Source organism: Juglans regia, chromosome 2 (assembly GCF_001411555.2).
Source record: "Juglans regia cultivar Chandler chromosome 2, Walnut 2.0, whole genome shotgun sequence".
In the NCBI taxonomy this organism is placed as follows: Eukaryota; Viridiplantae; Streptophyta; class Magnoliopsida; order Fagales; family Juglandaceae; genus Juglans; species Juglans regia.
In genome coordinates this window covers 34,550,974-34,572,642 of record NC_049902.1, presented here as the reverse complement: position 1 = coordinate 34,572,642, position 21,669 = coordinate 34,550,974, and the positions used below count along the sequence as shown (strand labels likewise).

The following is a 21,669-nucleotide window of genomic DNA, read 5'->3' as shown; positions in this document are numbered from 1 at the left end:
CAGAACCGGTTCCTATATTATGAAAACCAGTTGGATCCGGTCCGATTTCAGTTCCGTAGTTTCTGGGATCGGACCGGTTGGAAAAAAATATATAAATTAATTTTATATATTATACAAAATATTTATATATATAAGTTTTATATATAATATATAATTATATATTAAATTTTTATCTATAATTATATATCATATATGAAATAATTTCATATTATAATTTATAAATTATAACATAAAATGTTAATCTTAAATATGAACATTTGTAATTTTTTTAATCATATGTTATTAATATAATTATATATAAGATAATGTTATTATAATTTATAAAATAAAAGTTTAATCTTAAAGATGAAAATTTAATTGATCATATGCTCTAAACATAATATATATATTAAATTATTAATAATATTTTATCATAAGAAGTAACACTTTATTATATATTTTTTACATTTTAAAAAAATTGAAAAACCAGACTGGACCGAACAGAAAACCGGTAAAACCGGATATACCGGTTTAGAAGGGCAACATGGGCGTAATCGGTTTTGAAAAATGTAAAACCGGTATATACCGGTTCGGTTCTAGATTTTGTCCAAAACCGGACCGAACCAGACTAGTTACACCCCTAGCCACGCCGCATTAAAAAATTCTGGCTAAGCGAGCAGTTGAAGTAACATGGACTCCCTGAAGACAGGTATGAGTTGTCCCCACCCGAAAACCTAGTATAAAAGACAACCTCCAGGTACAAAGAACTTTCTCTGATTCCTAAAAAACTCACAGACAAACTATTAAAGAGATATACTGACTTTAACATTGGAGACTCTCTGCCTCCACCAAGCCCCCTACTCTCTGTGTTTTCTTAAGTGTGCATGTGAAAGACTCAAAATCTGAGTTGCTAGAACCCGGCCTAAAGGCGTACGAAACACGAGATTAATAAGTCCATTTTATATTTGTCTGTTATGTTTCTTAGATGCACCAAGGGTAACTCTTACTTGTGTCCAATTCTGTTACAGGAATCAAGGATATATTCTGTCAAAAGGGACTTGTGATTTTTATGCAGAAAAATACAATTCAGTTACCCTTATTTTCTCTCAATATTCTTTCCGTTTTCTTGGAGGATCCTCCCCTCAAAGTGATATTTTTGTTTCACTCCACCGGCTTAGTACAAGTGGTATCAGAGCCTGTCCTTCCTTGGCAAGGGTCCACCAGATCTATGGCCGAAGGGACGAGATTGAATCAGCTTTAGGATGGCCTGAATGGCTTCAAGAAGACCACAAAATCATAGTTGAGGACGTTGGAAGCAAAGGTGTTGGTCATCAAGAAACAATCAGACTTGATGGTGCAGCAACTAGTAGCCCACACCTTGGAACTAAAGAAAAGGAACAATGAGCATCAATAAGAGGACTCAACATCAGGAACCAACAACAGATTTTAGTGATTTGGAGAAGGGGCGGTGAAATAGTGACCAGGTCAATTAGGTTAGACTTTCCCTCTTTTAATGGTGATGATCATTTGGGATGGCTTTATAAAGCCAATCGATTTTTCATGTTTTTACAATACTTTGCCCCAGCATAAACTTAGGCTGGCTTCCTTTCACATTGAAAGAAAGCCCATGGTATGGTACCAAGACCTAGAGGAATCTGATATTATTGTGGATTGGGAATCGTTTGTAATAGCCTTCTTGATCAGATTTGGGCCAAGTTCTTATGATGACCCAATGAAAACATTGACTAGATTAAGACAAATGGGATTTGTGGAGGAATACAAAGTAGAGTGTGAGGCAGTTTCTAATAGGCTAAAGAAATTGTCTGGTCATCATAAGGTAATTTGTTTTTTAAGTGGCCTTATAGATAATATTAGGCTACTAGTGAGGATGTTCAATCCCCCTTATTTATTGACAGCTTTTAGTTTGGCAAAGATCAAAGAAGAAAATGTGAAGGTCAACAGGAGGGGTTTTAAGGGCACAACCACAATGTGTTGGATCCTGGGGGTACTAAAGGAGGAATGAGTCATGGCTAGACCTATGAGTATAGAAAATTTGTTGGGAAGGCATTAGTGTCTGTCCAGAAGATAAACCCTACTCAGATGAAAGAAATGAGAGATAGGGTTTGTGCTATTATTGTGATTCCAAATGGAGTTTGGGTCACAAATATAAAAATTCCAAAATGTTCTTAATAGAAGAAGTGGAAGAATAGGAAGATGAGGATTTGGAAGAAAAGATGCAAACAGAAAGGGGAAAGAAGTTCTAGATTTTCCTGAGATACCTAACAAGCCAGAAATCTCCTTGCACCCTCTCATTGGTTCCTCAAACCCGCGTACCATGACTCATGAGGGTATAGGGCAAGATAGCAGGTCAATGGGCTGTCATTTTAATTGATTTAGGCAGTACCCAGAATTTTATGGATCTTGCAATGGTTAGAATATCTAAGTTTTCAGTTTGTGTAAAGGAGACTGTAAGAGTCAGGGTGGCAAATGGAGATCAGTTGATAAGTGAAAGGAATGGACAGGGAGTCAAGATTAATATCTAGGGATTCCTATTCTCTATGGATCTCTTTGTGCTTGAATTAGCAGGATATGATGTGGTGTTAAGCGTGCATTGGTTACAAACCTTAGGCACAATCTCATGGAATTTTGAAATATTAACTATGCAGTTTACCTTTGGGCAAAATATGAGCTTGATTGGACTAGCATCAACTCAGTGGTTGGAAGAGAGTTCCTACAAAGAAATAGAGAAGTTAGAAAAGAATGGGGTGTTACTACAGTTATTATGTGAAGATGAACTAACTTAGGAGCAAAAATTACCTAAACCATTGAAAATGGTACTACAACAGTTTGAAGATGTATTTCAATAGCCCAATGGGCTTCCCCCTAGTAGAACCCACAATCATGGTATCAACTTGTTACCAGGGGCAAAACCAGTTATTGTCCGCCCCTACAAGTTTCATTTTTACCAAAAGGATGAGATCAAGAAGATTGTACTGGAGTTGTTACAATCAGGGGTGATCCATGCCAGTCAAAGCCCTTACTCCTCCCTAATGATTTTGGTCAAGAAAGCATATGGTTCTTAGAGGCTGTGTGTTGACTACAAAGCCCTAAATTAGGTTACCATAAAGGATAAATTATCTATTCCCATAGTAAAGGAATTATTAGATGAGCTGAATGGATATAAGTTGTTTTCTAAGCTGGATCTCAAATCTGGTTATCACCAGATATGGGTCAGACCAGCTGATGTGCATAAAATACTTTTGTACCCATGAATGCCATTATGAGTTTCTGGTCATGCCTTTTGAGCTAACCAATGCACCCTCAACTTTTTAGAGCCTAATGAATGAAGTTTTCAGGCCTTATTTGAAGAAGTTTGTGTTAGTCTTTTTCGATGACATACTGATCTATAGCAGCAGTGAGGAAAAACACTTGAGATACTTGAACTTAACCCTGGAACTCCTAAGGAAACACCAGCTATTTGCAAAAAAATACAAGTGCCAGTTTGGATGTCAGGAAATTGGTTATTTAGGACATTTGATTTTCGGACAGGGGATGAGAGAAGATCCTGAGAAATTGGAAGCTATTGTGGATTGGCCTAGGCCTGAGACTTTGAAGGCCGTAAGGGGGTTTCTAGGTTTGATTGGCTATTATAGACGCTTTATTAAAAACTATGGGAGTATAGCTGCTGCCCTTACAACTTTGTTAAAGAAAAATAACTTCAAGTGGGATGATACTGCTGAAATAGCCTTTGAGAGGCTAAAAGAGGCCTTGACTCAGCCACCTGTTTGGGCTTTACCAAACTTTTATAAGTCATTCTTGATTGAGTGTGATGCATCAGGGAAAGGAGTGAGAGCAATCCTAATGCAATAAGGTAGACCCATCTAATTTCTTAGACAGACTCTAAAAGGAAGAACTCTTTTACTATCCACATATGAGAAAGAATTGTATGCGCTGGTGATGGCTATCCAGAAGTGGTGGCGTTATTTACTGGGCAGATCTTTTGTGGTTAAAACTAACCACCACAGCTTGAAATATCTCCTGGACCAGAAAATAAGTACACCAATGCAACATAAATGGTTAAGCAAGTTGCTAGGTTACGACTTTGTGGTCCAATACAAAAAGGGTCCTGAGAACAAAGCAGCATATGCACTCTTAAGAAAGAGAGAAGAAGATATATCACTAGCCCTAATATCAGTGCCCTCAGTGGAGTGGATGGAGGACACTAAGCAGGGTTATGACAAGGATCCTGAACTATAGAAGCTAGTAATTTAATGTCAAGAAGGGCAGCTGAACCAACACTATTTTATGAAGGAGTGCCTTCTATTTTATAAAGACAGATTATACATAGCTAATGTTTCAGAACTCAGGAACAAATTTCTTCAATTTGTGCAAGGGAGCTCATGGGGGGACACTCTGGTTTCGACAAGACAATACAAAGAACAAGAAGATAATTCTTTTGTACTGGACTTAGATATGATGTTAAGAAAATTGTGCAAAGTTGTGAGATTTGTCTAATGTAAAAAATAGAAAATGCCCTTCCTAGTGGTCTACTGCAGCCCTTACCAATCTCTTCTCAACCATGGTCCCACATAACCATGGCCTTCATAGAAGGGTTACCAATTTCTAATGGTTTTAGTACAATTTGGGTAGTGGTGGATCGCATGATACCTTCGCAAGCCTATTCTGAAGGGAGTTGTTCTCAGCACAGGGAGTTCAGTTGGCTTTTAGCACAACTTATCACCCCCAAACTGATGGTCAATTGAGATTGTCAACAAGAGCCTAGAGACTTATCTTCGATGTTTCATGGGAGATAGACCCAAGGACTAGGTGTGGTGGGTGTCACTCGCAGAATGGTGGTATAATACCAGTACTCATGCTTCTAGCAAGTTAATACCATTTGAGACTTTTTATGGGTACAAACCACCCAGAATTCTATCCTATAGCCTTGGAACTACTATGGTCGAGGAAGTGGACTCTACTCTAAGATCCAGACCATATATTACAAATTCTAAAGCACAACCTCAACAGAGCACAAGAGAGAATGAAGAAAATTGCACATTTGAATAGAAAGGAACAAACTTTCAACATAGGGGGCTAGGTGTACTTATGATTACAACCCTACCGTCAAACATCAGTGGCTCAGCATCGGAATTTGAAGCTGACTCCACATTTCTACGAGCCATTCCAAGTTGATAGCAAAATAGGGGAGGTGGCCTATAGGCTTAAGCTTCCTACCACTGCACAGATTCATCCCGTATTCCACGTTTCGTAGCTCAAGAAAAGGGTTGGAGATGGGATCTCGGTGTCCACTCAAGTACCAGTGGTCAATACTCAAGGGGTACTGCAACTAGAGCCTAATGAGGTCTTGAACAGAAGAATCAGGCCAGTCAACAACCAGTCGGTGACGAAACTATTGATCAGGTGGCAGGGACAAAGGAAAGAATATGCCACTTGGGAAAACTACTACAAGTTGAAATCAGCATTCCCACACCTTGTGGGCAAAGTGTTTTTTTATGGAGGGGTAATGTTACACTCTGGGCCACTAACGGCGGTGACTACCAGGGGGTCAACGGCGTGGTAAGAGAAGGCTTAGGGTTGCTGAGATGAAGAGGTAAGAGACAGGAAGGGGGTCAGGATTTGGAAGGGCCCATTTATATTTGCTCGTTATGTTTCTTAGATGCACCACAGATAACTCGTGTCCAATTCTATTACAGAAATCAACAATATATTCCGTCTAAAGGGACTTGTGATTTTTGTGCAAAAAAATACAATTCAGTTACCCTTATTTTTTCTCAATATTCTTTCCATTTTTCTGGAGGATCTTTCCCTCGAAGTGAGAATTCCGTTTCACTCCACCGGCTTGTTACAACTTTATAAGAGGGTTTTTGCTGTATGGGATATTTTCTAAATTACTCATGTATCAAATTGCAAGTTCTCTTCTTTTCCGGGCATCGAGCATAAGGAATTCAATTAACTAATTTGGCGTATCATATGATTGGAGTGTCTGAAAGACCCACAAAAATTGGGAGCTACGCTGCTCTCATCACCGAAACTCGAATTGAGAGCAGTATCGAGCCTTGCTACCGGATCTGCTGCTTGTCTCTCGCCTAACTAAAAACAATAGTCCCGTCATACGCGTCATACGATAAGTATGCCATCCATTCAAAAGCTTTGATCGTCCTCAGGTTGGAGACCATGAAATACTCGGGTTTTTGTTTATTCCAATATTCTCGGCACACTTTCTAGCGATCTTGGATTGTATTTAACATTCCTTTTACAAAAAGCTACAAAGTAAACATCTTATCTATGAATAATGTCATATAATGAGAAACAAAAATTTTGAACAGCGGCAGTGACTCTCTCTCTCTCTCTCATCTGGTTATGTACTGAATCTCAGCATGTTCTCTCAACCATTCAAGTACCTTTGCTCCTTCCAATATCTCCTGTACCTGCAAAATTTTAGAGGGGAAATTAGGTAATTGTCAATAGTCTTTAAGTTATCCTACCAAGAGAGATGCTAGGGGAAGAGTAATTTCTGTTAAAGGTTATAATGATTCCAGAAACGACAGAAAATGAAGGTCAAGTCACAGCAATTTGAGAACAACAGACCACTGTTTGGTTTAATCAATAATATGCGACTAGAAGTGCCTCCAGTTTCTTGTTGGTTACAACGGTATACTAGTTCAACTAACTGTTTCATGAACACCCTTTGACCTGTCCTGGAATCCCTAGACAGGCCCTTGTGAAGGCTTAAAAATAACAAACAAAAAAAAAGGAATAAGTGAGAGCATTCCACGTCTTTGATAGGACGATGTACAAACCTGTTCCCTCACCCTCTCCTCATCATATTCTTGTTTTTGACGTTTAAATTCAGCTATGGAATTCTCAACCTCCTTCACAAGATCGTCTGTCGAAAACTGCAACAAGCAAAACCAGATATTCATATCATTGTAGAAGGCAGCTTAGAATTCTAGTAAGCAAGTGATACTTCCGCCACAAACAATTTGATGAGGACATCTCCTTCTATTATTGTTTTAGTTATTTTATTAATGTTTTGTCTATGATGTAGGGTAGAAATGAGATAAGAGATAGAGCAGAGAAAATAGAGAAGAGAAAAGAACGAGAGAGGAGGGAGAGAGAAGAAGAAGACACTCGGGACTGGAAGGGGGCGGCTAGCGCATCTGTTTTGCATTCAAAATCAACTGCCTACAAAATCCCTTCAAAAGTCTTTAAGTAGTAGGGCAACACAAACCCTAAATGAAATAACTAACACATTAATAAAATGACAAAAATAGAAAATGTCTTTAATTAGTAGGGCAATAACTAACACATTAATCACTAGACTGGAGGCAGACGACGCCGGAAACGCAGCATCTCAGCTCCGATTCTTCTCCCTCTACCAGACGTCGAACTCTCCTTCGGGTTCTCCTCGCGCGACTTCCGCGTGGTTTCAGCCCATACATTCGCGACTTCCGCGTGGTTTCAGCCCATACGCACCGCGTGGTTTCAGATTATACGTCCGCGTGATTCTCGATAGTGCACAGTTATCGGATAGAGGGAAGTTTACTATCTCCTTCTTTGGTTTACACTATCGGTTTGTTTTTGAAAATGTATTAATTGTTTCTCTGTGTTGCTATTACCATAGAGAAGTTAGCCAAACCCGCATTTGCTACGGCCAGATTTATTCGACACTTGAATTTCGTTTTACTTCCTATGTCTTGTGTTTCCATTCTCACTTTCATAGCCTGAAGCTTTACTCTCATTTTGCATTGATTGTCTTTTCAAAAAAAAAAAAAAAAAAATCAGCATTGCTACGTGATTGGACTTGTTTGATGATTAAACATTTGTCCATTGCTTTATTATTTTAAACGTCAGTATTATTTGTTTGCCGTATTTTGAATTTACTTAATCCCAAAAAAAAAAAAAAAAAAGACATTATTATTTGGCTCAGTTGATATTTTTCATTGCTTGTATTTATTGTTCATTGATCTCTCCATTGCACTTCATTTAGCGAGTGTTGCATTGCATGCAGTTGCGTAGTGGTCGTCTTGTCACCTCTAGTTCCAGTACTTTTACCATGGACCCTTCCCAATTTGATGCCCTCACTCGGCAATTAGCTCAACTAGCCAATAACCAGCAACATGTACAAACTCAATTAGCGGCTGTCCAAACTGAGATGGCTGCTACTCGTGAGGAGAACAGGGACCTAGCTGCTAGGTTGAACAATTTTGAGGAACTCCCTCATTCGTCTGACAACTCTGAAGTGTCCCAAAATAGACGCCATCGTCGTCGACGAGGTGATCGACAACATGTCAGACATGATCGTGGGGGTAGGGATTATGATCGTGAGCGAGAACGAGACCATTACCGCCAAGGTACTCAGTCCCCTACTCGCCATGAGGAGCGTCTATTCAGAAACATTAAGCTAGAGGCCCCTACTTTTGATGGTTGCTTAGATCCTCGAGTTTTTACTCAATGGATTAGGGATATGGATCGTTTCTTTACCTGGTATAGAGTCCCTGAAGATCGAAGAGTTCAATTTGCTAGCCTGAAACTAACTGGCACTGCCCAACTCTTTTGGGAAAGTGTAGAGGATCTCCTTGAGAGGCGTCATGCGCCTCCCGTTGGGAGTTGGGAAGAAATGAAGCGTCGTCTTCAAGAGAAATACCTGCCCCAATCTTACAGGGGTAATTTGTTGGACCAATGGAATGCCCTTACACAGGGCAATCGGCCAGTGACCGAGTATGTCACTCAATTTGATGAATTCCGAATGAGATGTCATATTGTTGAGGATGAGGCCATGACTTTGAGTAGGTTTAGACAAGGCTTAAAGGATGACCTTAGACGTGAGCTTGTCCTTCGGGGTGTCGCTACACTTGACCATGCTTACTCTTTAGTCCGAGACTATGAGTCAGTCATGAGGACTCCGTATGGAAGGCGCGGTGACAACCGCCCTTCCATCACCCCAGCGCCCACCCTTTCCCCTAAGTCTCTCTTAGGACCTCCGCCATCTAATGTGTCCCCCGCATGGGAAAATAAGGGTAAAGGTCCTGAAGTTCCGAGGACTTCCTCCCGCTTGCAGTGTTTCAAATGTAAGGGTTTTGGTCACATTTCTTCCAATTGTCCTAGTCGAACCCTAGTCATTGAGGAACATGAGGGTATAGTTGAAGAACTGTTAGAAGATCAAGTCTATGAGCCTAATCTTGAAGAGTTTGGTGATTTAGGTGATGATGAGGGTACATTCTTAGGTTGTATCCGAGCCTTTCCTGCGGATTTAAGTTCTGTACCTTACGCTCCCGACACACCCAGATTAAGTGTTGTACGTTGCACCCTTACCCAACCAAAAGGTGCTGATGATTGGCGCCGTCATGCCATCTTTCATACTTATATCAAAATCAATGATAAGGGTTGCAAAATCATTGTGGATAGTGGGAGTTGCATTAATGCGGTTTCTGTGGCTACTGTGTCCCGTCTTGGATTACAACCAGTACCTCATCCTCAGCCTTATAGTGTTTCTTGGGTTGATACCTCTTCCATAGCTGTGAAAGAGCGTTGTCTGGTTCCTATCCAGTTCTTAGAGTATAAGGATCGTATATGGTGTGACGTCATTCCTATGGATGTCGGTCATGTCATTCTTGGCAGGCCTTGGTTATTCGACTTAGATGTGACTATCCATGGTCGATCCAATTCATGTTCCTTTGTGTTTAATGGAAAGAAGATTCATCTTAACCCTTTACCTCCAAAACTTGTTGGGTCACAACAAACAAAGAAAATTGTGGAACGAAAAGGGTTAAATATCATTAACTCTACGGAGTTTGAGCGTGCACTAGTGAGTGCTCCTGTTGTGTTTGCTGTAGTTGTTATGGAGGTTCCTTTGGCATCTCCAGTAGTGGTCCCTGATGAGGCCCAATCATTTTTTCAGGAGTTTCGGGATGTCTTCCCTGAAGACCTCCCTGACCACTTACCTCCTCTACGAGATATTCAACATGCCATAGATCTCGTCCCAGGAGCGTCCCTTCCCAACTTGCCTCATTATAGGATGAATCCCACTGAGCATGCTGAGCTCCAAAGACAAGTGGGTGAACTTCTTCACAAAGGTTTTATCCGTGAGAGTTTAAGTCCTTGTGCAGTTCCTGCCCTTTTGACTCCTAAGAAAGATGGTTCTTGGAGGATGTGCATTGATAGTCGTGCCATTAATAGGATCACAGTGAAATATCGATTTCCCATCCCTAGGCTTGATGATATGTTGGATATGATGGTTGGTGCCACAATATTTTCGAAAATTGATTTAAAGAGTGGGTATCACCAAATTAGGATTCGCCAGGGTGATGAGTGGAAGACTGCCTTCAAGACGAAGGACGGCCTTTATGAGTGGTTGGTCATGCCTTTTGGACTAACCAATGCCCCAAGTACTTTTATGAGAGTGATGACACAAGCTCTTCGGCCTTTCATGGGTAAGTTCCTCGTCGTCTACTTTGATGACATTCTCGTTTACAGTAGGACTAAGGAACAACATCTAGATCATCTCACACAGGTTTGTTCCACTCTTCGTGAGACAAATCTGTATGCTAATGTGAAGAAATGTTCTTTCTTCACCGATAGGGTTGTCTTCCTAGGATTCATTGTGTCTTCTACTGGAGTATCTGCTGACCCCACAAAGATTCAGGCCATTGTTGGTTGGCCTGAGCCCAAGACTATACACGATGTCAGGAGTTTTCATGGTCTGGCTACATTTTATCGTCGTTTTATTAAGGGGTTTAGCACAATCATGGCTCCTATCACGGAGTGCATGAAGAGGGGCGAATTTCAGTGGACATCGGAAGCGGCTAAGGCTTTTAAGTTAGTTAAGAAGCGAATGACGGAAGCCCCTGTCATGCGACTTCCTGATTTCTCCAAAGTCTTTGAGGTTGAGTGTGATGCTTCAGGGGTAGGAATAGGTGGAGTTCTTAGCCAGGAACGCCACCCTGTTGCTTATTTCAGTGAGAAGTTAAATGATGCCAAACAACGGTACTCTACCTATGATAAGGAACTGTACGCGGTTGTGCAAGCTTTGCGCTATTGGCGCCATTATTTGCTACCTCAGGAGTTTGTTCTTTATTCAGATCATGAGGCCCTCCGCTACCTCAATTCCCAGAAAAGATTGAATTCTAGGCATGGCCGTTGGGTTGAGTATTTGCAAGCTTATTCTTTTGCTTTAAAGCATAGGAAGGGCGTTGAGAACCAAGCAGCTGATGCCTTGAGCCGCCGTATCTCCCTCTTGTCTATCATGAATGTCAAGGTCATAGGTTTTGAAAGACTTAAGGAGGAGTATGAATCTTGTCTTGATTTTAGGGATACTTTTTTCGCTTTGAAAAGCGGGCAGTCGGATACCACTGATGGTTTCCGTTTGGAGGATGGTTATCTTTTTAAGACCAATAAGTTGTGTATCCCCCGGACTTCAGTTAGAGACTTTATAGTTTGGGAAGTTCATGCTGGAGGCTTGGCTGGACATTTTGGACGTGATAAGACCATAGAAGAGATTGAACGTCAATTCTATTGGCCTAGCTTGAAAAGAGATGTGGCTAAGATAGTTAGCACCTGTAACACTTGTCAATTAGCCAAACAAAAGCGACAAAATACTGGTCTCTACACACCCCTTCCTGTCCCTAGTTGTCCTTGGCAAGACGTTAGTATGGATTTTGTGTTGGGACTTCCACGCACTCTGAAGAAGTATGATTCTATTTTTGTTGTAGTGGACCGTTTCTCAAAAATGGCTCACTTTATCCCTTGTAGCAAAACTTCAGATGCGTCTAAGGTCGCTAGGTTGTACTTTAACGAGATTGTCAAGTTGTATGGTCTTCCTAAAACCATTGTGTCAGATAGGGATGTTCGCTTCACAAGTCATTTTTGGAGAACCCTATGGCATATGGTTGGCACTAAATTGAAATTCTCCACTGCTTACCACCCCCAGACAGATGGTCAAACTGAAGTTGTCAACCGCAGTCTTGGCAACTTATTAAGATGTCTGGTTCAGGAGAATCTTAGGAATTGGGATTTGATCCTCCCTACAGCTCAGATTGCATATAACAGTTCGGTGAATCGGTCTATAGGTATGAGTCCCTTTGAAGTTGTTCATGGCTACAAACCTAGGAAGCCCTTAGACCTTATTCCCATGTCTCCTCATGCTCATGTATCTGTGTCAGCTGAGGCTTTTGTTCAACATCTTCATGACTTGCATATTGAGATCAATAAACAACTTGAGGCTAGTAATGCATCATATAAACTGCAAGCTGATTTGCATAAACGACATGTTGAATTTAAAGTTGGGGATTATGTTATGATTCGAATTAGACCGGAACGGCGTCCACCTGGATCCGCTTCCAAATTGCAAGCACGTAGTGCTGGTCCTTTTAAAATTTTAAAGCGTGTTGGTCCAAATGCATACATTATTGATCTTCCATCACATTTTGGTTACCACCCTACTTTCAATGTTGAGGACTTAGTTGCTTATAAAGGCCACTTCAATCCCTCCAGTGATCCTTTTCTGCCTTCGTCTGTGAGCCTTAATCCTGAACCTTTTGTAACTCCTAATCCACTACCATCCATCACAGCACACAAAGATAAAATTGATACTATTCTAGATGAACAGATTGTGTTGACCAATGATGGAGAGGTTCAACGTTTCCTTGTTCGTTGGGTCGATCGACCAGATTCTGACTGTACATGGATTCCCAGAGAGACACTACAGCAGCTTGATCCAGATTTATTAGAGCTTTATCGGGGCCAGCAGGACCTTCCTTTGCCTGGGTCACCAGCCGCCTGTTCTAGAGAAGTGGGCAGAGACACCAGATTCAGACCTCCACTCACACGTGTTTATGGCCGTCGGAAGAAGCGTGCTCAACCACTTAGTTTATGGTTGGGTGATTGATTGCAGCCTTAGTGTGACTCATCAACTTGGCAGAATCAAGCTTTTCCACCCCGGGAGAGTTGATGAGGACATCTCCTTCTATTATTGTTTTAGTTATTTTATTAATGTTTTGTCTATTTTCATTTAGGGTTGTATTGCCCTACTAATTAAAGACATTTTCTATTTTTGTCATTTTATTAATGTGTTAGTTATTTCATTTAGGGTTTGTGTTGCCCTACTACTTAAAGACTTTTGAAGGGATTTTGTAGGCAGTTGATTTTGAATGCAAAACAGATGCGCTAGCCGCCCCCTTCCAGTCCCGAGTGTCTTCTTCTTCTCTCTCCCTCCTCTCTCGTTCTTTTCTCTTCTCTATTTTCTCTGCTCTATCTCTTATCTCATTTCTACCCTACATCACAATTCCCTCCACATTCCAACAAAGCCCATGTAGCACAAGAGGAAGCATCTCATTCATGAGCAGGACAAAATAAATCCACAAAATTGACTAGATAAATTAGTATTCAATATTACCTGCAAATCTTCACGTTTATATATATCTCCAACTGCCAGATTTTGTTTTATTACGTTCAATATGTTGTCCTTCTGGTTTTCCAGATACTCATCAACTGCCTTTGGACTTGATAGAGAAGCCAATTGTTGTTCATTTAGTTTCACATTTGCCTGTGCCACCATAATATTGAAATTAGAATTGATACACATACAACTGAGAAAACGGGAGGCAGTTGAAAGCCAAACATGCATGTAAGCAGAATTTTAGAAGGATTTAAAATTGGGTACCATGATATAATACATATTTTTCCAAGTACTGACCTGTATCTCTAGAAGTTTGGCTCCATAAAATTGCCTACCTTGTTCCTCAAACAAAGATTGAGGAATATCAACCTCTACCATCTGAAAATAACAATGCAGAAATGCATGTGAAATTACTAGAATAAAAAGGGAGGACGTTTTTCAATTAGGGTTCATAGTTTCCATATAATTATACAAGTGAAGCTAACTATATAGTTTCCATAGAATTTTCATGGCTGGTTTATCACAATTCTTCTGACAGGATGAAATTGATAATCATTAATTCTTGTTATCCACTGGACAGCTACATAGGTCCCATCAAAATATAGATCCTGCCAAAGAGAGGATCAAACAACCCAAAGAAAGTTCAACGGTACATCAAGCCTCTTTCATGATGACTTTCATTCCTAAATGTTGACAACACTCATGCCTGGACTCTGCGGATTTATTAAAACAGCTGGTCATTTCATGTGATGCCAAGTGTTTCAATATAGCTGGATAATTCTTTTTTTTTTTTTTTTTAAATCTCGCAGTTAGTAAATAGAAAAAAGAGTTAGGCCATGCGTAGTCAATGTACAGAAAGGGAAGCATCAATCAGAAGCCACAAGAAATGAATTGAATTTTGCTCATGCTACCAATGAACCTTTTGAAGCAGATCTAGAATTGCATTATCTGTTGCTTGTTCTCTAGCCGTTTCCTCCACTTCTAGATATCTCTGTAACAATAATTCTTTAACCTGCAAATTTATACAGCACAAAAAATTTCATTTGAGATCTAGTTGGACAGGATACTTACTTTTTTCCGTATCTGAGAGTGTGCACAAGGGTTAGTTACCTGCTTCAGAGTGGTGCATCCAGGAAGAAGCCTGACAGCAAGGGAGTCATCCAGTTCAGGTAAGTCTCTGAAAAAAAGTTCTTTACACTCAACCTATAAAAGAGTACATAATCAGTACAAACAATTTCTGAGCTGAGCTCAGTACTATGGGCATACTGATTACCACAGAAAACAATTTAACCTTGTTTTGACAGAATGAAAAGGCTGAAAAGAACCAGGAAAAAGACAATGGAGTTTCCAGTATATGTTTATCCTTTATTTTATAATTGGACTCGTATGAAATGAAGGCACTCACAGTAAATTGAGCATGAACACCACGGAGATTCTCTTGTTTCCATGATTCGGGAAATACAAGAGGAAAGGACTTCATTTCACCTGGTTGAATTCCTATAATTGAATCGATGAAACCAGGAATCACTCTATCACCATCTTCTGTATCAAAATGAAAACCTGCAGGTAGAACATGGAGTTGGGTGATGAAATGCATGCATTACAAATGAAAAATTGACACGGGTATTACATCTTCAGTGCATACTGGCAGACCTTTACTCTCTGCAGATGGAAGCTCTAGAACATTCAACTCATCTTGATCAATTGTTGTTGCTGATATGTCAAGAACAGCAACATCACCAATCTGTGGAAGGTTCAAGTTTTTATAATTCACCAAACTCAAATGGATATATACAAAAGCAAAAAGAACTATTTAAAAAAATAATAATAATAGTTGCTCACCAAACTTAGGTGGAGTATTACTTATGTGGGATAAAAGATTGGTTGAGGCAATTGAGGAGTGTATCGGAGTTTTCTCAGTAGAGGCTCTTTTTAGAAATGTTGTTGATGGATGGGAATGGGCATTTGTAGGCACATATGGACCTAATGTGGACAGGGATAGAAGAATGTCGTGGGAGGAGCTGGCGGGTTTATACTCCGTTTGGGATGTGCCGTGGTGTATGGGAGGTGATTTCAACATAACTTGATTCCCGAGTGAGCGATCGGGGCATTATCGGAATTATGTGGCTATGGAGGAGTTTTCAAAGTTCATCTTTGATCTGGAACTTATGGATCTTCCACTGGTAGGGGCGAGTATACTTGGTCTAATGGTCGGGTTTGGTCCAAACTGGATAGATTCATTGTCTCTCCGTCGTGGGAAGCCCATTTTCCGGAAGTATGTCAGAAACGGCTAGCTCGAGTCAGCTCAGATCATTTTCCTATTACTGTAGATTGTGGGGGTATGAATAGGGGTCGTCAGTCTTTTAAGTTTGAAAACATGTGGCTTTTAGCGGATGGATTTGTAGAGATGGTGAGTGCCTGGTGGTCAGCATACCAGTTTTTAGGCACTCCAAGTTTTATTCTTGCAAGTAAGCTGAAGGTCTTGAAGCAAGACCTGAAGAAGTGGAACTTGAAAGTTTTTGGTCATTTTGACAATCAAAAGTCGACATTGTTGGAGGAATTGCAGGAGATAGAAAGTAAGGAATTTTTGGATGATATTTCAGAGGAGGTGTTGTTGAGGAAGGCCACCGTGATGGCAAATTTGGAGAGGGTTTTGTTGTCGGAGGAGACTTCTTGGCGTCAAAAATCCAGGACTCTTTGGCTGAAAGAAGGTGATAAGTGTACGAAGTACTTTCACAAAGTAGCTAATTCACATCGGCATAGCAATGCTATTGAGTCGCTAAATTCAGGTACCCAGGTCCTATCTTCTCCTTTCGAGCTAGAAAATCATATTGTGCATTATTATGAGACCCTTCTCACTGAATCGGCTAGCTGGAGGCCGAAGCTTGATGCCTTGTCTTTTGAGGCAATTGATTCTCAGAGTGCGAGTGTCTTGGAGAGACCTTTTGATGAATATGAGATTTATAAGGTTTTCTCTGGTATGGCTAAGGATAAAGCGCCAGGCCCGGATGGTTTCTCAATGGGCTTCTTTCAAACTTGTTGGGACATAGTGAAAGGTGATGTTTTGCAAGTTTTCAGTGAATTTCATTATTTCCAAAAGTTTGAAAAATCCCTTAATGCGACGTTCAATGCGCTCATTCCCAAGAAGCATGAGGCTTCGATTATTGAGGATTCTCGCCCTATAAGCTTGGTTAGTAGTGTGTATAAGATTATTTCAAAGGTCCTTGCTACTCGGTTAAGTCCTGTGTTGAATTAGATCATCTCCAAGTCTCAAAACGTCTTTATTCATGAGAGACAAATTCTTGACTCGGTACTTATTGCTAATGAGTGCTTGGATCATAGATTGAGGGGGGGAGGTTCAGGTATCCTGTGCAAGCTTGACATGGAGAAGGCTTATGATCATGTGAACTGAGATTTCCTTTTATAACTACTTGGGAGGTGTGATTTTGATGTTAGATGGATTTCTTGGATGAGTCATGGTATTTCTACCGCCCGGTTTTCAGTTCTAGTTAACGGTACACCTGCTGGGTTCTTTGATAGTTATCGGGGCTTGAGACAAGGAGATCCACTATCTCCTTTGTTGTTTGTTATAGTAATGGAGGCCCTTAGTCGAATGATACAGTCTACTGTTAGTGGAAGGGTCTTATTTGGTTTCCAGGCGGGTAATGGCACTGGTGGTTCCATCATCATCTCACATCTTTTATTTGCAGATGATACACTACTCTTTGGTGAAGCAGATAGCAGCCAGATCCAAACTTTACGTGCACTGTTACTTTGTTTTGAAGCAGTGTCTGGGCTCAAGGTGAATCATGGTAAGTCTAAGATGATGCCGGTGAGTGCAATTTCTAATATCCACAGTCTAGCTAGCCTTCTACATTGTAAGGTGTCCTCTTTGCCTATGAAATACTTGGGTCTTCCTTTGGGAGCATCTTTTAAGGCTAGAGCTATATGGGATGGGGTGGTGGAGAAGATAGAAACTAAGTTGGCTAGGTGGAAACGGTTGTATTTATCAAAAGGGGGTCGCCTCACTCTTATGAAGAGTACCCTTACTAACCTCCCCACATATTTTTTATCTTTGTTTTCGATGCCTGCAGGGTTGGTGAACAGGATTGAGAAACTCTTTAGGGCGTTTTTATGGGAGGGCATGGGGGAGGAGAAGAAATTTCATTTGGTTAGATGGAAGACAGTGTGTGCTCCAGTGGTGTATGGGGGGGTGGGAGTGAGTGACCTGAGAACTTTTAATAAAGCTTTGCTAGGGAAATGGCTTTGGAGATATCATTTGAAGGAGGGATCATTATGGAAAGCAATTATTGACCTTAGACATGGAGTTGCTTGGGGTGGTTGGTGCTCCAATGAAGTACGAGGGGGGCATGGTGTGGGTTTATAGAAGTTTATAAGAAGGGGGGATGGCCTTGTTTCGTAAAACACATCCGGTTTGTAGTTGGAGAGGGCAATCAAATCAGTGTCTGGCGGGATGTGTGGTGTGGAGAACATGCATTGGAAAGGGTTTTTCCGGCTCTCTATCGTATTGCAACCAATAGGGAGGCTTCAGTGGTAGATTTGTGGCTTTTTTCCCATGGCATGCGCCAGTGGAATGTACTTTTTAACAAAGACTTTCATGATTGGGAATTATCTAATGTATCAGATTTTTTAAGTCTACTATACTCCATTGGGTCTCCTACTGCACAACGTGACAATTTGAAGTGGAGGTACAATGATCATAAGAAATGCACAGTCAAGGTGTACTATAAATTCTTGTCAACACAGGATCTTACTCCGTTTTCTTGGAAGAATATTTGGAGGGCTCAAGTGCCTTTTAAAGTAGCTTTTTTTGTATGGAATGCTGCTCTTGGAAAGATCTTGACCACGGACAATTTGAGGAAGAGGGGATGCATTGTGATGGATTGGTGTTTGATGTGTAAAAAGCAGGGAGAATCTATGGATCATTTCTTATTGCACTGTGAGGTAACAAGGATGTTGTAGGATAAGATCTTTCAAAGGGTTGATATTGATTGGGTTATGCCTTTGAGGGTGGTGGATTTGTTGGGGTGTTGGAGGAAGATGTAAGGTTGCTACCAAGTGGCCGCTGTGTGGAAGATGATCCCATTGTGCATCATGTGGTGTATCTGGTCGGAACGAAATGCACAATGCTTTGAAGACAAAAAACGCACAATGGCGGAGCTGAAGAATTTTTTCTTCCACACTTTAATGCTTTGGTTTTCTACTATTATAGAATTTATAGTAAATGGGAACAATGTTTTTGATTTCTTGTCTTTAATTTATCACTCTTAGAATGTATTTAGGGGTCTTGCTGTATACTTCCTGTGTACACGGGCTATACATACTTCATTCATATCAATAATATTTATCTCTTACTTATCAAAAAAAAAAAAAATTAGTTGCTCACTAGATTTCTTTCTATGGCATTAAGGGCTGCAATCTATGACTACTGCAATGCTATGGTAGGATAGTTGAACAGTTCATGTGGGATAAAATTTTCCCAAATTGTTTGACAGGATTGGGGAGTCTTAATTTCCTTTAAACAAATACAACATGAATGTTTTATTCAAAAATATTATTTTTCTTAAAAATTATAAAAAAAAAAGTAAGTTAAATGGGAAAAGCAGCAAGTTAAATGTTTATAAGACCAAAGTAACTTGACTTACCTGCAGTCCTCTATCTGTTACAATTCTCAGCAAACCAAGGGATTTGTGACGACGTCTCAGTTCTTGCTCAGAAGCTCTCTGAGCATCTATGTCACTGTCTATTTCAACAACAACCTTTAAGTTCTTGTATCCATTCTCAGGACTCCATTTAACTTGAGGCACCACGTCGACAATGACATCATATCTGGAGCACAAGTATGGTATAAAATTAAAGAAGATCGTAAGAACACGCGAGTATAAGATGTATACACGAAAAACCTGAGAGTGTTTAGAGAAGAATAGGTCTGCTCCATGTCAGAAAATTTGGTTACAATGCGGACTGAATCTCTCAAAGCCCTTCCTGTCACCTGTAGAATAAAAGCACTTCAAGAGAAAAAATGATATGGCTAAGAGAAAAGGATCAAGATTGCATCTTTCGCTTAAAGAACCTCCAAAATCAACACTAGTTCTGAAATTAACAGTAAAAAGTTCTAAACTCTTCCTAAAAGAACTGAGCCATAGATTAAGAATTCTCAGTTAAAATGCTTAGGAAAAATCACACTTTACTCCAAACTACAACTTCTTTGAAATATGATCACCAAAAAACTAAATTTTTCACTTACCCTCAAATTCTTACTGGAAAGATAATTCACAGCCAGTATAGATTTCTGTTTTTTACAGCTGATGCAACTTTTATAGGATTTTGCAAACAATGAATGGTTTCCTATCGGTGTGGGAAATGTAGAATAAAACAATGTACTGCGCACACATGCACACGCACACCAGACTTTAAACAGGATCAACGCAAGTGTATATATGGATGTAAATGTAATGAATTGAAGTGAACCCAAAGACACTTTAAAGGTTATGTGTAAAATAATAGCAACCTAGAAAGTTGTTCTATAATTTTAAATACCAACAAAACTAAAACGAAAAGGGGAAAAAAGTAACTGAATTTTACTTTCAACCTACCGAGGCCATGGCATGTGGAAGTGTCCTCTTCAAAATAGATTCAACAGTAGCCTTTTGCACATTCTTCTTTCCAACATGACTTAAAAGAATACTTTCGGGAACATTCTTTCCAGGACGAAATCCGGGGACCTAAGTACGTGAAAAAACACTATTAAACATCAAATTACTTTCCTTTTGCAGAAGCTAAGTATGTTTCCTCCCAAAACCACCTTCGCTTTCTTCATGAACTCATTTATGACCCTCTTGTAGCAATCCTCGCATACAGCTTGTGGAACTCCTACACTCAACCTAACCTGCACAAAGAGAGACACAAAGGATTACGGATTTCATTCATACCCATTGCCTATTAAATTGCAAAAAACGAAGATTCGTGACACATTTACGAAAAAACATATAAAACAGAACTTGAAAGTTGTAAAGAAAGAACAATGCACTAAGATCAACAATTGTGCGAAAAATGAAGGAACCATACTATACTCGGAAGTGCTCGAAAAAGACCCATTCAAATTCAGGTAGAAACCCAAACAAGGAAGAGAGAGAGAGAGAGAGAGCTGATAAAAGAAAATGATAAAGGACCCAATTGTGTAAAGAAAGCAAATGGTAATAATTATATAAATAAATACCACCAATGATTATGTGGGAATACATGGCAGACAATTAAGTGAATAAAGACTCACTCTACAATTGGGTTCTTCAGTCTCTTTGACCTCGATATCGGCCGGAAGTCGATCTTTATCATTGCCAAGAGCAACCGAAGAGGAAGAAGATGACGAAGAAGACGCTGAAATGGAGAAGTGACAGGGATTTCGGGGAAATGGATTTGGTTGAAGGAGGTGGATTTGGCGGGAAGGAGAGGGAAGCTTGAGGGAGCTGAAGGGTTTGTGCTTGAATTGGAAAACTGGGTTTCTGAGAGAATGGGCAGAGGTTGCACGGATAAAGGTGTGAGAGGGTCGAGATGGGTTCTTGTTCATGAACCTTGTAGAGCTACTGACACAGAGCTCCATTGTTGTTGGTCCTTCAAAGCTCAAAAGGATAAAGCGAGAGGTTTGTAGGATATTTATTCCCACGGGAGTCGTTTGATTAAACAAATCTTCTCGATTCTAACATATTTTATTTCATCTAACCATTATAATTTTTTTAAATTTTTATATAAAATAAAATAAATAATTTATTAAATTTAATTTTTTTAAATTTTAAAATAAAAATAATATTAAAAAAATATATTTTAATAATATTTTATTTTATTTTTAACTTTTATTTCATTTCGTCTTATCTGCAAAACATACGCGCCGTTCTCCAAATTTCGAAAGTCGTCCTACTTTGGGTTTGTCTTCGAATCTACAGTACTACTACCTGTGGCTCTTTTAGGGAAAAAAAATCACATAATTTCTTGTCGCCTATTTAATTTTTTTTCCTTGGACATGTTGTATTCACCATTGCTATTTAACTTATTTCTACCTATTTTTCTCTAATAAAAACATATTTCTACCTATTCTGGCATCATATTTGAAAGCGTATTCATCAATATAACGATGATTATTCATTATTCTATGGGAAGTAATATTCTCATATTTTGAAAGAATAAATAAGACGATGTGTATATCTTTTTCTATTGCTTATAAATATTAAAAAATGTAAAAATAAACAATTTATAAT

The 21,669-nt window shown here is 39.6% G+C and overlaps 2 protein-coding genes across 2 annotated transcripts; one reads left to right on the top strand and one right to left on the bottom strand.

Annotated features, from left to right (window-relative positions):
- The first annotated feature begins 3,318 nt into the window (after positions 1–3,318).
- LOC109010542 (uncharacterized mitochondrial protein AtMg00860-like) lies at positions 3,319–3,849 on the top strand. The gene has a single exon (XM_035687753.1). The coding sequence runs from the start codon at positions 3,319–3,321 to the stop codon at positions 3,847–3,849; it is 531 nt and encodes a 176-aa protein (XP_035543646.1).
- A 2,271-nt stretch (positions 3,850–6,120) lies between these two features.
- On the bottom strand, positions 6,121–21,083 carry LOC109013387 (trigger factor-like protein TIG, Chloroplastic). Its single transcript, XM_018995460.2, has 13 exons — positions 20,691–21,083; positions 20,223–20,306; positions 20,014–20,142; positions 19,321–19,409; positions 19,063–19,246; positions 15,050–15,140; positions 14,802–14,956; positions 14,507–14,599; positions 14,316–14,408; positions 13,694–13,774; positions 13,394–13,543; positions 6,801–6,896; positions 6,121–6,428 (listed from the first exon to the last, which is right to left on the bottom strand). Exons 1-13 carry the CDS (start codon positions 21,015–21,017, stop codon positions 6,351–6,353), a joined length of 1,650 nt encoding a protein of 549 aa, XP_018851005.1. The 5' UTR covers positions 21,018–21,083; the 3' UTR covers positions 6,121–6,350.
- Positions 21,084–21,669: the final 586 nt, after the last annotated feature.

Excerpts from the sequence above, each read along its gene's own strand:
- LOC109010542 (XM_035687753.1), top strand. The coding sequence starts at position 3,319 with ATGAATGAAGTTTTCAGGCCTTATTTGAAGAAGTTTGTGTTAGTCTTT.
- LOC109013387 (XM_018995460.2), bottom strand. The coding sequence starts at position 21,017 with ATGGAGCTCTGTGTCAGTAGCTCTACAAGGTTCATGAACAAGAACCCA. Across the intron at positions 13,775-14,315 it reads TTCTAGATCTGCTTCAAAAG|ATGGTAGAGGTTGATATTCC; the intron begins GTTCATTGGTAG and ends TGTTATTTTCAG. Across the intron at positions 6,429-6,800 it reads AGGAGAGGGTGAGGGAACAG|GTACAGGAGATATTGGAAGG; the intron begins GTTTGTACATCG and ends AAAATTTTGCAG.